The sequence below is a fragment of the Amaranthus tricolor genome, chromosome 13 (assembly GCF_026212465.1).
Source record: "Amaranthus tricolor cultivar Red isolate AtriRed21 chromosome 13, ASM2621246v1, whole genome shotgun sequence".
NCBI classification, from domain to species: Eukaryota; Viridiplantae; Streptophyta; class Magnoliopsida; order Caryophyllales; family Amaranthaceae; genus Amaranthus; species Amaranthus tricolor.
Genome location: NC_080059.1, coordinates 11,323,202 through 11,342,074, shown reverse-complemented (window position 1 = coordinate 11,342,074; position 18,873 = coordinate 11,323,202). Strand labels below are relative to the sequence as shown.

The following is an 18,873-nucleotide window of genomic DNA, read 5'->3' as shown; positions in this document are numbered from 1 at the left end:
AAAATATTTATTTTACTAATAAACTTAACATATTTCTGTTTTTGATTACCTTATTCATATACGGAGAGAGAGGGATTTTATACGGTCGATCACCTTTGACATCCTTAAAGACCTCTCGGCCATAAACATAATCTTTTTTGATATATTGATATTATTATCATATCTATAAGATTAATAAAAGCTTCATTATTGTTCAATCTTTCTTAAAATTAACTCAATAGATCACATACTACAATCGACGTTAAGAGAGGGTCAGAAGCTCCTATAATTTTAGCACCATGAGCTTTAGCTTGTAGCAACATACTCAAACCCTTCTCTGATATCACTTCCCCTGGAATCATTACAGGAATACCTGGTGGATATGTAGATATAAGCTCTCCACATATCTTTCCAACACAATCATTCACTTCTATCTTCTTTTTCTTAGCAAAAAATGCCTCCCTTGGGATAAATCTCATGTCAATTTCCATAAATGGCTTCAATTTAAGCCTTAGAAATCCATTCATCTTCATATTATGCAAACTTGAAGATAATACTGATAGATGCTTAAACCCCTTCACTAGCCTATCCACATGTTCTTTACACGTCCCAGGAGTAAACAAAAATGTGATGGCTCGAGAACTAGTTAGAACGGGGAGCAATCTTTGATCCTTGTACAAAATATCCCTTGCTTCATACCCCGAAACCCCAAAATTGTATACCCCAACAGTGACCCGTAAGGGGTCACTATTGGGCAAATCGAGAACAGAAACACCCGGAATTTCTTGAAGTGCTTTTTTAGCTTCGATTGATAAATGAATCGCGTTGTCAAAAACAATTTTCGGGTTAATCTTTAATTGGGCTGTAGTAGCATCAAGTGAAGCTAAAAGCAGGAAACTTGGACTAGTACTTTGAAGTATTTGGAGACATTTGCTGATTTTTTGTTTGTTTATAAGTGGAGTTTGGGATTTATGTAACATTGATGATTGAGAAAGGGAGAGTAAGACTTTGTGAGTCGATTGTATGACCAAATCTGCCCCTTGTTGAAGAGCTGATAATGGCAGTTGTGGATGAAAACCGAAGTGTGCACCATGAGCTTCGTCTACTATTAATGGAATATCATGTAAATGGCATAATTTAGAGATTTCTTTTACATTGCTGCATATTCCATGGTATGTAGGAGATGTAATGAAAACTGCAGCTGGTTTTTTGCCTTCTGATGCTAGTTCTTTGATAGCTTTCTCTACCTATTAGTTATAAGAACATTACATTAATAATGTGTTAGGTATTATATTAAAATGTAAGATTGTTTGTAAATAACTCATGGGTTGTAAGTCACATTAAACCATGGAAAATTTTAGAGAAGTGTTTAAGAATTAGTTGTTGGCTTATTTAATTATTTGGTAGCATTGGTTCTTCAAGAGCCGTTAAACCAACTTTATATGCCAACTATTAAGGAGATAATTCCCTATTAAGGAGATAATTCCCTTCGTTCCCTAATGAAACTTCTATAAGAAATATTTACAAAAATTAAGAAAAATAGAATATTTTAGTAGATATATTATTTAATTGAATAATAAATTTGATGGAAGAAAAGTAGAAATTATAAATATTAAAAAATATTAAATGAAAGTCATTGGAAAAAATACAAGGACCATAACTAATGAAAAAATATTTTTATAAAGTTAGTGGAAAACATGTAAGATTATAAAGAATATAAATGTTAAAAATAAGTTAGTAGAAGATATGTGGGGATCATAAGTATTATAAATATATTAAAATGAGGATAAACAAGGTTATTTTGTCCAAAATTTGTGATAAAAATAGAAAGATTCTTTATGGGAACAACAAATAAAACATCCCAAAATAATAAATAGGAACTTCTTTAAGGAATGAAGAGAGTAAAAATTAGTTGTTGTCTATTGGCGGTTTAAAGAGAAAATGTTGGTCAAAAGGCTAGGAAGTCGACGAAAAAGCTACAAACAGGTGCATTTATATTTTGGCTTAGAATCCAGCTTTTCAGTCGGCTTAAAAGTCATTAACAAACATATATTAAGCTATTTGACCAATAAAAACCAAAAGCCGACTTCTTAACTTGATCATGAACTAACCTCTAATGGAGAGACCAAAGTTGGAGCATCCCAACAAGAATCATAATCAGGAAAAATATACTTAGGTATGGCACCACATAAAGCCAATGCAGAAATTGCAGATATATGAGAATTACGAGTTAGAATCAGCACATCTCCAGGACTACAAGTACCCATAATAGCTGCAAGAACACCACAAGTTGTTCCACCAACTAAAAACCATGTCTCCGATGCACCGAACACCTTGGCTGCTTCTCGTTGCGCTTCTAATATAGGCCCTTCAGGAGTAAAAAGATCGTCGAGCTCTCCAACATCGTGAAGAAAAGGCCATTCCCCTATGAGCTGAGTTAAGGAAGGCGGTGCTGCAAGTCCTCTGTTATGCCCTGGAAACTCGAATGTTGCTGGGTTTTCTTCCATTGCTGATTTCATTGCGGCGATTAATGGTGGTAATCTTTGTTCTCCGCCATGGATGTCTGTACGATAATCGATCAAATCGTTGTTTGAAGTTGTCCATGCTTTCCCGTTTTGGTGGTCGGAATGGTTGTTAGTGTGGTCAAAAATGCTACTTTCCTGCAATGTATTCGTATGAATCACAGCAAAAATAAGATTAAGTTGATTGTTTCAGCTCTATATTGTGTTATATTCCATTGGTTTTTTTTTAAAGAGGTTTTCATTTTTTTATTTTCAGTGTTTTATTTATTGTTCTCGTAAAGGATGTTTTAATTTATAACTTTAGACAAAAAGAATCTAATTCATTTTTATTTTAATATTTTAATAATACTTTTGGTCCCCATATATCCTCCAATAACTTTACTTTATCATTTTTTATATTTCTTATGATCCATACATGTTTTCCACTAACTTTATAAAAATATTTTTTATAAGTTGTGGTCCCCATATATTTTTTTCTATTGACCTTCTTTTAATATTTTTATACTCCTTTTTATTCTTCTAATTAGTCTCATTTAAGTTTTTACCAATTTTTAGGTGGGTCAAATGAGATCACATAGAGAGGATAATGATTTTTTATTAGATTTATTGTAATAAGATAATGTTAGTAAGGATAATAAGGTAAAAAATATATACTATAAATAAAAATGAGATTAATAAGATGACTTAACTTTATTTGAAAATGAGACTAATAGGGAGAATAGAAGAGAGTATTATTTATAGGCTCCATTTTTTCTTTATTAAATTTATTATTCAATAAAATAATATATCCACTTTCTGAAAGATTTAGTTTTTCTCAACTTCCGTGAACACTTTTTATAGGAACTTCATTAAGGAACGGATGAAGTATACCCTATCACAATTCCTTATACGAGAGCTTTAGAGGCTAAAGTTGCGTTAAACTTTTCATTTTAAAATAAGGAGTGGATAAGATTTAAATATGACTTTTCCTCACGTTATATTAATTAATTGAGCGGAAGAACTTGCCTTGGAAAGAGCATTCATCCTTAAGCATCTATCAGTTGTTAAAGTTTTCCTTAGAGAAAATCCCAAGCCCTGCTGTTTTAAATAATAATGAAAGAATGGATTAGACAAAAGATCAAACACACGAATTAAATCATACTAGATAAATACCCCTATATGAATATAATAGTTTGATTAATCTCAATTAACTAATCAATTTAGCTTAGTTTAAAGATAATCTCAATCACTATAAAACACGAACAAATAAGTTTGATATTATATCTTTTATTTTGATAGCGCTCATAAATTTAAATGCACTTTTTATTTATGTTTTCTCAATCAAAAGTAAAATATATAATGTTTTCTCAATTGGAGCATATACTAATATTTTTGAGTAAAATTCTAAATTCGATTTTAACTGTTATTTTTCTAATTCTTTTCCGCTCAGTCTATCTTATACTAAAAAAACTTCGATTGAAGTAATTGCATAAAATACGAATGCCATGTGTATAGAGAGAATGAGTAAAAGTTGCTTACAAAATATAGGAAAGATGGAGGGAGGCCAAGAGAAGCCATTACAAGCATTGTCGCCGACGCCACTTAACTTTTATTGATACTAATGATCTTATTGGTTAAAGCTATGTAGTAGCCTGGTGCAACGCTCCTATGGTTATATATCTCTCTCTGCAATATTTAAAATTATAATGTAATCGCTGAGTTTTTTTAATATTTTTTTCATTTAAAATATTTTATTTGTATGAAGAAATTTAATTAAGATTTTTAAGACGTATATAGATGATAAAATATATCCATGTGATATCTCGTTAGATTCGTCTTAATGTATATTTTCTCATCATATATTTTTTTATAATTTTTTAAAATGCGTATTTACAGATATTAAAGCTCAAACGTTACTTTGAAAACTGTGTAAAAAGTAAATTGAAAGAAAAAAAATAGAGAGAGTAAAAGTTTTTTAAGTTAAATAATGCAAACTGTGGATAATAAATATTTATCGGTAACAACCTAAAAATGTTCTTACCCTCTTGCTTCTCTCGTTTCTTTTATTATTAGTTTTTGTTTTCCTTTATTATTAGTTTTTGTTTTCCTTTATTTTGTAGTTGGTTCTGCATATTTATTTTATTTATAGGCATTTAATTTATCTTTTCCGTGTAGTTACGACTCTTTATCTTGCTCGACCCAGGGAACTCCTTTGGCCGTGTTCTCATTTATGGGTATGAGTTGCCACCGTCCTTCCTTCTCCAGACCTTGTCTATAATTTTTCTATGAGCGAAATACACTGAATAAAATGATAATGATGAACCTAAAAATATGTGCACGTGAAATATCTCATTTGTCAAAACCCCATCTTTACAAGCAACAATTCATCAGTACTTTAATGGAAAATAGTACTCATGCGTCAACATCATGATATTATTAAACTTCGTACTTATCAAGTAAGGTTGGTGAGGATTTGAAACCTAACCAATTATTAAACAAAAATATCTACGAAGACAAAAACAAATAAAGCATATAAATATATAATGCAAAATGTAATACAATACGCATTTAGGTTTTAACTTCGATCAAAAGTAAAATATACCATGTTTTCTCAATTGGAGCATATACTAATATTTTTGAGTAAAATTCTAAATTCAATTTTAACTGTTATTTTTCTAACCTTTTTCCGCTCAGTCTATTTTATATTAAAAAAAACTTTCATTGAAGTGATTGCATAAAACTCGAATGCCATGTGTATAGAGAGAATGAGTAAAAATTGCTTACAAAATATAGAAAAGATGGAGGGAGGCCAAGAGAAGCCATTACGAGCATTGTCACCGACGCCACTTACCTTTTATGGATGATAAAATATATCCATGTGAGATCTCGTTAGATTCGTCTTAATTTATATTTTTCTTATCATATATTTTTTATAATCTTTTAAAATGCGTATTTAGAGATATTAAAGCTCAAACGTTACTTTGATAACTGTGTAAAAAGTAAATTGAAAGAAAAAAATAGAGAGATTAAAAGTTTTTTAAGTTAAATAATGCAAACTGTGGATAATAAATATTTATCGGTAACAACCTAAAAATGTTGTTGCCCTCTTGCTTCTCTTGTTTCTTTTATCATTAGTTTTTTTGTTTTCCTTTATTTTGTAGTTGATTATGCTTATTTATTTTATTTATAGACATTTAATTTATCTTTCCCGTGTAGTGACGATTCTTTATCTTTCTCGAGCCGGGAAACTCTTTTGGCCGTGTTCTCCTTTATAGGTATGAGTTGCAACCGTCTTTAATTCTCCAGACCTTGTCTATAATTTTTCTATGAGCGAAATACACTGAATAAAATAATAATGAACCTAAAAATGTGTGTAGGCGAAATAAATGACAATATCTTATTTTTCAAAACCCCATCATTACAACCAACAATCCATCCTTTAGATTTTTAAGACATATATAGATGATAAAATATATCTGTAACATCTCGGAATAACTCAGATCGTACGAAAAGAGAAGATGACCTTTTAAAAACAAGGTAAATATCGTCCGAGTCAAACCAGGATGTTAGAAGGCAGTTATAAAACGGATTTGAAATTTAGGGAAGCTTGCGGATCGAGTTCTATTAGTTTTATTATGAACTACTAGATATAAGAAATTCTTAACAGCGGATAAGAACGAAAAATTAAATCTACTTATTACAACTCGAGAACGAAATCGCCTCATAAAACCAAATATTCTTTAAACTTTATTAGAAGTTTTTATCAAGACTTCTGTATCCTAACGATTTTTTTTTCCAAGGGACAATCCTCACTCCCCAGACCTGCAACTTAACATACTGCTAGTCATTGCCCATATAGGAAACGACATCATCGCAGGATCGTTAAGACCAAAAATACACGTCAGCAAACGTCGCATACCAAAATAATTAATTACAACAAGAGAAAGATTTAATTTAATAGCTGTCAGTTTGAAGAAAATACGCTTCGATCACGCTAATAAAGAATAATCAATTTCATGTAAGAGTTAGTCAGCCATACTGCTGCACTATCCAGCCATACTGCCGGTACAACTCCAATCTCCATAAGTGAGACATTACATTAGGAGAAGCTAACCCCTAAGCAAGTCTCTACCATAGACACTCGCCTTACTTCGGTGCCTATGGTTACGTATGCATACCCCCGCGGTGGCTCATAATGCTTCCATATACCGCGAGTAATTCATTTCCACCAATTAACGTCATACTACGTCCACTTTAAGGTTAGTGAGGTCATACTACCTCTGCTCATCAAAACAATGTATCAAAATTATTTGTTCGGAAGATAACATTATTCGTACTTCATAACCATACTTTACTTTTGTTTACCATTAATATATGATTCATCGGACTAAATGCAAACTTCGCTGCGTGTACGTACCTTAAGCAAGATAATCAACTCTCAAGCGTCCTATTCAATTCCCGGTCACGAATCGACTTCCTACTGTGATTTTGTATAAAAGCGTTTTTGGTTGTCAAAAGGATTAATTCATTCACTTATTCTGAGTATTTACATGCATTATATAATTACATTCTTAATCTAATTTAGGAATGAAATAAGGGCTGAATAATATACTGCCTAAAATAAAATATGCTGATCTCTAAAGAATATTTCTGATTTTATTTGATTTCCTACTGATTTCCTACACTCCCCCTCAAGTTAGGTCGTAGGATTCAGCGAGACCTAACTTGCATATGGTGCTGTTGAAAGTTTCTGTAGAAACAGCTTTGGTGAGAATATCTGCAAGTTGTGCTTTAGACCGAACGAACTGTGGATCGATAACACCTTTCTCAAGTTTTTCTTTGATGAAGTGTCGATCAAACTCCATGTGCTTTGTTCGATCATGTTGTACGGGATTACTGGAGATGCTGATGGCTGCTTGATTATCACAGAATATTTTACATGGTCTTTTCTGTGGAAAGGTTAATTCCCCAAGAAGTCTCCTGATCCATAGAATTTCAGTGATACCTTTTGCGATTCCCCGAAACTCTGCTTCTGCACTAGACAGTGCTACTACCTTTTATTTCTTGCTCTTCCAAGTGACAAGATTTCCTCCAACTAGGGTAAAGTATCCTGAAGTTGATTTTCTGTCGTCTCTATCACCAGCCCAATCTGCATCGGTATAAGCTAGGAGATCCAAATTATCATTCTTTCGAAACAGAAGTCCCCTACTATTGGTTTTCTTCAGATATCTCAGTATTCGCATAACAGCAGTCATATGATGAACTTGTGGTTTGTGCATGAATCTGCTAACTACGCCTACTGCATATGCGATATCTGGTCTAGTATGTGAGAGATAAATGAGTTTTCCTACCAATCTCCTGTAACGATCATGATCTGTAGACTTTTCTCCTTCAATTATCTGTAACCCATGGTTTGTTGTAATGGGTGTATCTGCAAATTTACAATCAAGCATTCCGGTTTCTGCCAAGAGATCTAGAATGTATTTTCTTTGGCTAATGAAGATTCCCCTTTTTGATCGTAAAACTTCAATGCCAAGAAAGTATTTTAGGTTTCCCAAGTCTTTCATATCAAATTCTCCTGACAGTCTTTCTTTCAATATCTGTATCTCATCTGTATCATCACCTGTGATCACCATATCATCCACATAGATGATTAGACATGTAATCCGATCTTTTCTTTTCTTAAGAAACAATGTGTGATCTGAATTACTTTGTGTATACCCAAACTTCTTCATAGCAGATGTAAACTTCCCAAACCATGCACGAGGAGATTGTTTGAGACCATATAGTGCTTTCTTGAGTCTACACCCCTCTTTTATGTTGTATGTTTCTGAGAATCCTGGAGGAGGTTTCATATACACTTCTTCTTCTAGTTCACCATGTAAGAAAGCATTTTTTACATCAAATTGGTGTAAGGGCCAATTTTTATTTGCTGCTATCGAGAAAAGGACCCGGATGGTATCAATTTTGGCTACTGGTGAGAAAGTCTCAGAGTAGTCAACACCGTATGTTTGAGTATATCCCTTTGCCACAAGCCGTGATTTGTAACGCTCAATAGTTCCATCTGCATGATATTTGATAGTAAACACCCATTTGCACCCTACTGCCTTTTTCCCTTTGGGTAGCTCACATTTTTCCCAAGTCTCATTCTTGAGAAGTGCAGATATTTCCTCCTCCATTGCCTTTTTCCACTCAGGATCTTGAAGAGCCTCTTCCACATTTCTGGGTATCTTATTAGAGTACAGAGATGCGTTAAAGGCTAATGCTATCTGAGCTAAAGATTCAACATTGTTTTTGTCTGTGGGATATCGAGATCGTTTTGCTTCATATTCTGGATCATACCTCTTTGAAGGAACACCCCTTGTTATTCTCGGAGGTAATTCATACCTGTTAGACATCTCAACATTCTGATCATTGTTAATTTCAACACCGGATTTTGTATCTTCATTATTAACTATCATATTATCAGAAGTATTACCCATTACCTCAGGTGATTCAGAAGAATCAGGATGCTCAGGAGCAGGAGTGGACTGGAGAGTAAGATCTTCAAGAGTTTCAGAGGCAGTGTCGGTGGTGTAACCTACTTGCTCTTTTGGATCTATCCTACTAGGACTTATGAGCCAGCTTAGATCCTCACTACGGTTCTCCCCCTGAGATCGAAGCGGGGCAAAATAATACGAATCCTCAAAGAACTCACAATCTAAAGTCATATACATCCGGTGAGAAATGGGATCAAAACATCGATATCCCTTTTGTGTAGTGCCATATCCCAAGAAAACACATTTGACAGCCGGGGGTTCAAGTTTGCTACGACTCCGTACGGGTAAATGAACATACACAACACACCCAAAAACCCCAGGAAGAAGAGAATGAGAAGATGGGACTTCATGATGTGTTTTAAGAGCATTAAGGGGAGTCTGGAAGTTTAGAGCTTTGGTGGGAAGACGATTGGTGAGGCAGTTGGCGATGGCAAGGGCTTCTGGCCAATAAGATGCAGGAACCCGAGATTCAAGCATGAGAGCCCGAGTAATCTCAAGAAGGGTTCTATTTTTCCGCTCAGCCACACCATTTTGTTGGGGGGTATCAGGACATGTAGTTTGGTGTATAAGGCCATGATCATTAGCAAACTGTTTCATGTTTAGATTAACATATTCCCCCCCCCATTATCTGATCTAAGGATTTGAGGGTGAGTATGAAACTGAGTAACAATCATGTTATAGAAGGTAACAAACACATCAAAGACTTCAGATTTGTGTTTTAAAAAATAAAGCCAACTCATGCGAGTGCAATCATCAATAAAGATAAAAAAGTATGAGAAACCCTGAGAGTTAAAACCAGGAGCGGGGCCCCACACATCAGAATGTAACAACATAAAAGGTTCATGAGTCCGGGATAAGCTAGGAAAATAGAAATGTTTATGACTTTTAGCTAACACACAGGATTCACAGTCCAAAGAATTATTACAACTATGAAGAGATGGAAAAAGACGTTTCAAATAACCCACTGAAGGATGTCCAAGACGTCTATGCCACATTCGTAGTTGGTGATCAGGAGATCGACGAGCAAGCGATGTATGACCTTTATGACCAGCCTCATCCACATAGTATAATCCTCCTCTCTCAGTACCACGCCCAATGATCGCTCCTGTTTGAGCATCCTGCACAATACAACAAGTAGAGGTCATGAGAACAGTACAATGTAATTCCTTGGTTAACTGACTAATAGACAGAAGTTTATGTGTTAATTTCGGAATTAAAAGACAATTATTAAGTTGTAGAGAAGGGGAAATGGCAACCGATCCAGCTTTAGTAACATTAACAAAATCACCACTTGCAGTTTGAATTTTATGATGAAGGGTCTGTTTTTGAGAGATGAGATCACTTGGGTCATAGGTCATTGTATCAGTTGCCCCAAAATCAAAAATCCATGTAAAATTATTCCCTTTTTCACAAAATAAACCTTTGGAATTGGGTTTATTATGTGGGCCGTTTAAATGAGTGGGCTTGGGTAAGGGTAAGGGTTTAGGTTTACACTCCCTATAAAAAGGAGTATTTAGGGCAAGTTTCTCCTCCCATTTTCTCTCTCTTCCTCCGTCCTTCTCTTTGCTTCTGGTTTCTTCTTCACTACTTGAGTCCCTTCTGGACTCTTCCTTGTTTTCATGATTTCTGGGCTGTTCACTGCAATTGTTCTTACCACTTGTATTACTTGTCGGATCTTGGACATTGATGGTGTTCTCAGTTGGTGTTTGCCGGTGACTGGAGAGATCAGTGGCTAGATTAGCCTTGCCGCCGGTACAGGAAGCCGTGGCCTTGGTGACGGCTCTTCGAAGCTTGTGTTCTTCCCACCATTCCGAGTACCCAATCAGCTTGAAACACCCCTCTTTTGTATGCTTTGAACCGCCATAATGGGTGCACTTGAGGTATGTCCGATCTCCATTATCACGCCGGAGTGAAGCTTCTGACCGGCCTCTGATTGCAAGCCCCTTACCAATCTCTGAAGGATTTCCTCCTAATGATGAGGTGGTACTCATGATACCACGTCGTGCTAATTCTCGACGAATCATAGCGTACGCCATTTCAATAGTTGGTAAAGGGTCTTGATTTAGTATTTGTCTCCTTTCTGCATCTAGACTGTCATTTATGCCGGCCAAAAACTGATAAAGCCGTTGTCTCTGGATGAATGAATTGAATGTTGTGATATCTGTAGAACATTTCATCGGATTTGGCATCCGTCGATCGATTTCTTTCCAGAGTGTGTTAAGCTTGCCGTAATACACTTCGATTGTGTCATTTTCTTGTTTAAGTTTGCTGCTTTACTACTAAGGTCAAAAATTTGCAATTCATCCCTTCCACTGTTTAAGAGTGTTTCGATCCCTTTCCAGAGTTCCCACGCCGTAGTGTAATCAAGAAATTGATTTACTAGGTTTGAATCGATATTGGATATAATCCAAGATAAAACTACTGAGTCCCTTTGTTTCCATTGTATGTAATTTGAGGCTATGGGCTCGGAAGGTACGTCGATGATGTGATTGAGACGTCCTCTGCCCTCGATAGCGATTTGAATAAGTTTACACCATTTGGTGTAATTGTGGTATGTTAGTTTTTCTGCGACCCGTAAGTCAGTTGTTTGTGGTTCGTTTGTGGAATTGGTTTGTTTGTTTAATTGCTGGAAATATTGGAACATTTGTTCCATTTGAGCAACTGAAATGAGCTGCTGGTTTATGTTTTGGTTTTCGTCTGCCATTGTAGGTAAGAAGGTAGATGATGAGTCCTTCAAAGGTTTATGGGTTTTCTGGATCTGAACCCTAAGGCTCTGATACCATATTAAATTAGGTTGTGACAATTCGTCACATGATTTTCACCGCGGCCCACTCGTGCGGACACGGGAGACCCGTGGACTCGAGCCTACAAATCCACGAGTCAAGAGCGTTGACTTGCACATACACTCGGTGAGGTTTATTGTTTCCCAAAACCATATGGTAGTAGGAAGATTAGCTCACCCACTATATATGCAAGTCAACAACCCACTATTTTATCGATGTGGTATCTTATCTCACATGTGAAGTATTTCCAACACTCTCCCTCACATGTGAGCCACATCATATCAGGAACCACCTTCGGCTCTGATACCATGTGATTTTGTATAGAAGCGTTTTTGGTTGTCAAAAGGCTTAATTCATTCACTTATTCTGAGTATTTACATGCATTATATAATTACATTCTTAATCTAATTTAGGAATGAAATAAGGGCTGAATAATATACTGCCTAAAATACAATATGCTGATCTCTAAAGAATATTTCTGATTTTATTTGATTTCCTACTGATTTCCTACACCTACAAGATTCAATCGTATTTGGGAAATAAGCACACATACACACTTTCTTCAAATCAACCATAACACACACACATACAATTACACCCACACCTAGAATACCACACACATCATGAACATCCATCACATACTATAACATGGTAAACACACAAAACAGGACAACATGCATAATCTGTCAAGAAACACAACTTAAAACAGTCAAACTGAAAATCTGACTTCACCGTTGCGTTCGGAAGGCGTCAAAACCCCCGTGTACCAATTTCCATAATTTATAACATAGTATAAGTATTTTTAACCTAATTTCAAAGCCAAAAATGTTCCAAAACACCTTTTTTTCACCATTTTTAAAACCTACGGAATTTTGTCATTTCATTAAATATTTCTCTAGCAACATTATAAATTCCTCCTATTAATCAATAAAATAAATTTCTAACACCAAATACATTTTTCTATGAGCATCCATTTTTTTTATATATATACTTTACAATCATTCATCAAACAAATCCTTCACACACATATAAACATATCTAAAACCCTAAAAACCATACATTAATTTAGATAGAAAAGTACATCACACTTTCATACATGAATTTTAAATCATAAACTAATCATAAATTATAAGATAACACATAATAATCATAGAAATTTAAATTAAAACTTAAAAATAAAATTAGATTGAGAATTTTACTCACAATTTGCAAAAGAACAAAACACCAATTGGTGAAGGATGATGATACTAGGCGTTTGTAGAAGGAGTTTGAGGAAGAATATTTTTTTTCCTTGAGTTTTCTAAGAGTTTTGAAAGAAGAATGCTAATGATGAGACTAAGGTAATAGGAAGATTAAGGAAATAAAGGATTAAGGAAAAAAAGAAATAAGGAAATAAGGAATTAAGGAAATAATTATTCAAGGCAATTAATTTGATCTTTTAATATTCTCACAAGGAGTTACAAATTCTCCCATCTTTCCCATATGGCCGGCAACTCTCAACATTTCCCTCTTTTATTTTATTTTATTTTTTTTTTATAAAAATAAAGATAGGTTAGGGAAAAATGTTTGGGCTTAAAATGGTTTTTAATTGCCTTAAAGAGTTGAAATCTCATGGTCTAACCCAATAACAAATAAAAATATACTCTTCTAAAAAGAATAATAATAATAATAATACTAGTAATTCATTAAATATATCGGAAAAATATCGGGGTGTTACAGACTACCCCCTTAAAAAGGTTTTGACCCAAAAACCTCAACGTACAAACACAAAACACACAACAACCACACACACAAAAACGACAAAACAAGCACACAACAAAAGAAACTAGATCAAAATAACTCAACGCGCGAAAAATCCTATCGCTTTCGACCCCCCTTAAAAAGTTACGTCCCCGTAACTTACTAACATGAGGGAAAGGGTACGGATACTTCTCTCACATGGAAGCTTCTGTTTCCCAAGTTGCCTCTTGTGACCGATGATTTGACCATAGAACCTTAACCATTGCAACATCCTTTCGCCGAGTACTGCGAACCTTACTATCTAAAATCTGAACAGGTTGCTCTTCATAGGTTAGGCTCTCATCAAGCTCTAACGGCTCCGGGTCTAAGACATGCGAAGAAGCCGCAACATAACATTTTAACTGGGAGATATGAAAAACGTCATGAACCTTACCCAACGCATTAGGCAGCGCTAACCGGTAAGCTAACTTCCCAATCCGTTCCACAATATCATAGGGACCAATGAAACGCGGTCTTAACTTCCCACGAGCACCAAAACGAACCACACCTTTCATCGGAGACACACGGAGTAGAACTTTGTCGCCTACTTCGTACTCATCAGGCCGACGTCGGAGATCGGCGTATGATTTTTGTCTATCCTGGGCTGCCTTCATTTTATCGCGAATTAACTTTACTTGCTCAGTCATTTGAACAAGCATATCAGGTCCTAAGGTGACAGATTCAGTAAAATCATCCCAACATACAGGACTACGGCACTTACGACCATAAAGTGCTTCAAACGGGGCCATTTGAATCGTTGTCTGATAACTGTTATTATAAGAGAATTCTACTAAATCCAAATGTTCATCCCATGAACCTTGCCATTCCATGGCTATTGCTCTCAATATGTCCTCTAGTATCTGATTGACACGTTCAGTCTGACCATCCGTCATAGGGTGAAAAGACGTACTATAAAGAAGAGTGGTTCCCAAAGCCTGCTGTAAAGATTTCCAGAAATGTGACAAGTATCGAGTATCACGATCGGAGACAATAGTATGAGGTATTCCGTGATATCAACAACGTATCTAATGTAGGCACGAGCAAGTTGTTCTATATCCCACTTACAGTTCATCGGAATTAACCTTGCAGACTTAGTAAGCCTATCCACAATAACCCAAAGAGTATCATTGCCAGCCTTAGTTCGTGGAAAACCTAAAACAAAATCCATAGAAATGTCATCCCACTTCCATACCGGGACTTCTAGAGGTTGCAGTAACCCAGTTGGTCTTCGATGTTCACTCTTAACCTTTTGACACGTTAAACACTTGGAAACAAAATCTGCAATATTCTTTTTCATACCTGACCACGAAAACATGCATTTTAAATCTTGATACATCTTGTCTCCACCAGGATGAACCGAGTATCTAGAATAATGGGCTTCGTTCAATAATTTTTCCTTCAAGGAGTCACACCCATCCGATACACACCATCGTCCTTTAAAACGAAGACTACCGTCCTCATGAATTGTAAAACCTTCAGCTCTCCCTTCACTGATCTGCTCCCGAAGTTTGATGAACTTTGGGTCTTCCAGTTGCTTAGCCATAATCTCTTCGAAAAAGGTAGGTTGAATAGACAATGCACTCAACTTGGCTTCCAATTCCCCTTCTTGGATTATCTCTAAGTTCATTCTCCCAAACTCCTTACACAACTCCTCAGAGGTTATTAACGCTGAGACTGAATGCATCGATTTTCTACTCAAAGCATCAGCGACTACATTCGCACGGCCTTCGTGATAGGAAATCTCCAAATCATAATCACTGATAAGTTCTAACCAACGTCGTTGGCGCAAATTCAACTCGGATTGAGTGAACAAAAATTGCAAGCTTTTATGATCCGTGAAGACCTTGTATTTGACACCATAAAGATAATGTCGCCAAATTTTCAATGCGAAAACCACAGCCGCTAATTCCAAGTCATGTGTTGGATAATTCACCTCATGAGCCCTTAGTTGACGCGAAGCATACGCCACCACTTTCCTATCTTGCATCAAAACACAACCTAATCCATGTTTGGAAGCGTCACTGTAGACGGAATATTCCAAAGATGGATCAGGTAAGGTCAACACAGGGGCTGTAGTTAACTTCTCCTTCAACAACTGAAATGCCTTCTCAAACTCCTCAGTCCATTCGAACTTCTTCTCCTTCTTCATCAAGGATGTTAGCGAACGAGCGATACGAGAAAAATCCTTCACAAAACGACGATAGTACCCTGATAATCCTAAGAAACTTCGAATATCTGTAAGATTCCGAGGTGTAGACCAGTCCCGAACAGCTGCTACTTTTGCTGGATCAACAGAAATTCCTTCCTTAGAAACAATGTGACCTAGAAAAGCCACTTGCTCTAACCAAAATTCACACTTAAAAAACTTAGCATACAACTGATTCTCTCGCAGAATCTGCAAGACTATCCTTAAATGCTCTCGATGTTCTTCTTGGCTCTTAGAATATACCAAAATATCATCAATGAACACCACCACACACTTATCGAGATACGCGTTAAAAACCTGATTTATCAACCCCATAAATGCTGCCGGTGCGTTGGTCAACCCAAAAGGCATCACGGTGAATTCGAAGTGTCCATATCTGGTTCTAAAAGCTGATTTACTAATATCCTCCTCCTTAATACGTAACTGATGATACCCTGACCGCAGATCAATCTTGGAAAAGACTCCTGCCCCTTGTAACTGATCAAAAAGATCATCGATCCGTGGTAATGGGTACTTATTCTTAATAGTGACCTTATTAAGTTCTCTGTAATCAATGCAGAGACGCATTGTTCCGTCCTTTTTCCTTACTAACAACACCGGGGCTCCCCAAGGCGACACACTGGGTCTTATATAACCCTTCTCCAATAACTCCTCCAATTGGACTTTCAATTCTTCCATCTCCTTTGGGGCCATTCGGTAAGGGGCTTTTGAAATTGGCCCTGTCCCAGGGATTAAGTCAATCGAGAAGTCCACGTCCCTTCTTGGCGGCATACCAGGAAGTTTTTCTGGAAAAACTTCCCTAAAATCACAGACCACCGGAATGTTCTCAAGTCGCACCTCCCGCTCCTCCACCTTACTTATACTACACAGAAACCACGGTTGCCCTTGCTTAATTAACTTCCTGACCTTCAATGACGATACGATTTTTATCCTCGGTCCCTTAGGAAGACTCCTATATTTAACCTTCTCCCCCCTGGGTCCACTTAAAGTCACCGACTGTTCTTCACAATCTATTATCGCTTTATATCTACTTAGCCAATCCATCCCAAGTATTACATTTAAATCATCCATTTCTAGAGAAAATAAATCACTTGGAAATTTTACTTTTCCTATCTTAACCAGCACTTCACGGAACAGCGTATCACAATGAAAAATCTCCCCAGAAGGAGTAGCGACTGAAAAAGATGTTTCCTCGGGGTTCTCCAATTCTAAGTCCTTAACTCTAGACTTTGAAACAAACGAGCACGATGCACCAGAATGAAAAAGTACTTTAACGGATTTTGTATTAATACAAAACGTACCTATGACCACATCCGACGCCTGCGCTGCTTCCCTCGAATTAACCGCTGAAAGTCTGCCATCATTCTGAGTAGAAGTAGTAACACCTCCTTGATTACCACGTTCGCTTGAAAAGAAATTCTCGTTTCTAGCATTCCCCTGTCGTTGCTGGACACCAAAGTGATTTCCCGGAAACCTAGGGTTTGAGGCACCTCCCAAGTTTCGGCCAAAACTACCACCATTGTGGTTCCCCCTTCCAGCTTCATTACTACTCCGTCCGTTATTGAGAAGTTGTTGTTAGAAGCCTCTATGACTTCCCCCTTGCAGCTCTTGTTGTCCTATGCGAGTATAACACTCATACATTCTATGGCCCGGCTTACCACAGTAAGAACAGTCCACTAACGCACCCCGGCAATCCCTTCCTGGGTGATTCTTCTGGCATCTCCTACAATTATAAATTCTTTCCTTCCCATTGCGATCATACAAAGGCTTCTGCATTCTAGCCTCTAGTCTCAAATTTCCCCCACTCTTGTTGTTCTGACCAGAGTGGAAACCTTTTTCCTGGAAGCCTCCAAACGGTTTGTGCTTCTTAAATTGATTTTGGACTTGATTACCCACATTCATATCATTCTGAAGCATGGGTTCTTTCCTCTTTTCCCCGCTATGGCTCATCTTCTCTTTTTCTTTCCTAATAACATTTCCAATCTGCGCAGCTCTCTTGTATAACTGGTCTAAAGTATCAAATCTATCAGTCTCAATGTGCTTTTGAATCTCATACGATAGACCTAATTCAAAACGCTGAATTTTCTTTCCCTCAGTTGGGACATCCTCAGGACAAAACTTCAGGTATTCCATAAATTTCTGATAATATTCATCCACCGTTAAGTTTCCCATTTCGAACCTAGCAAACTCATTTGATTTGTCCTTCCTCACATGAAGCGGATAGAACTGATCCCTTAACGCCCCCTTAAAACCTTCCCAGCTTAAGTCACCATCGTTTTCTGATATCAACCTTATCTTACTATGTGTCCACCAATAATCAGCGTCTTCCACTAGGAAAACTCGGCTTGGTCAACCATGAGCTCAGCAGGACATCTCACCACACTAAAGAGCTTGTCAAATTCTCTCAGCTAGTTTTCCAGCATAGAAGGTTCACCTTTTCCATGATAAGTCGAGGGTTTACTCTGGGCTATTTTCTTACTAATTGATGAAGCCCTTACCTCCAAGGATTTCTGCCTCAGATTCCTTGCGCCAGCTAGGGCCTTAACTAGGTTTCGAAGCACACGGTCAGAGTTTCCTCTTGGCACGGACCTTTTCAAAAAGGGTGGCATGATGGCGGGTATACTGCATTAGGTTAAACAAGGTATGTAAATACATTTCTATAGCGTTTGTGGTTAAGGAAAACTCATACTATTATTTCTCTTAAAAAAAACAAGGTAATAGTCCTAAAAGGTAAAAGATTTTGAACAATGAGTCTATAATCAAATCTTCACATTTTTCCACAAATACAATACTTAATCGATTCTACCTACTAATGTTTAAACTTCTATAAACGAAATTCAAATTGAAATCAATAATACCATATTGTTCCAATCTAAAAAGAAATACATGGGTATAAAATCCCACATAACCACTGTTCAAATACTACAAAAGTCCGAAGTAAACAACCAAATCATTCAAACAACAAAATTGTTCGCGATTTATTTTACTAAGGAACTAGACATACGAACTCGTACACATGCATAATCAAATAAAGTAGAAACAATCAGGCAAATAAAGGCGACGCATCCAGACGGTCCTGATCCTCC

At 36.5% G+C, this 18,873-nt stretch overlaps 1 protein-coding gene across 1 annotated transcript; it reads right to left on the bottom strand.

Annotated features, from left to right (window-relative positions):
* Window positions 1-192: 192 nt before the first annotated feature.
* On the bottom strand, window positions 193-4,158 carry LOC130797832 (uncharacterized). The gene is made up of 4 exons (XM_057660603.1): window positions 4,020-4,158; window positions 3,507-3,578; window positions 2,091-2,639; window positions 193-1,226 (listed from the first exon to the last, which is right to left on the bottom strand). The coding sequence occupies exons 1-4, from the start codon at window positions 4,065-4,067 to the stop codon at window positions 210-212; spliced, it is 1,686 nt and encodes a 561-aa protein (XP_057516586.1). The 5' UTR covers window positions 4,068-4,158; the 3' UTR covers window positions 193-209.
* Between the last annotated feature and the right edge of the window lie 14,715 nt (window positions 4,159-18,873).

Coding starts and splice junctions, on each gene's coding strand:
- LOC130797832 (XM_057660603.1), bottom strand. CDS start 4,067: ATGCTTGTAATGGCTTCTCTTGGCCTCCCTCCATCTTTCCTATATTTT. Junction 3,579..4,019: donor CTCCATCTTTCCTATATTTT/GTAAGCAACTTT, acceptor TATTTAAAACAG/CAGGGCTTGGGATTTTCTCT. Junction 2,640..3,506: donor GGATGAATGCTCTTTCCAAG/GCAAGTTCTTCC, acceptor AATACATTGCAG/GAAAGTAGCATTTTTGACCA.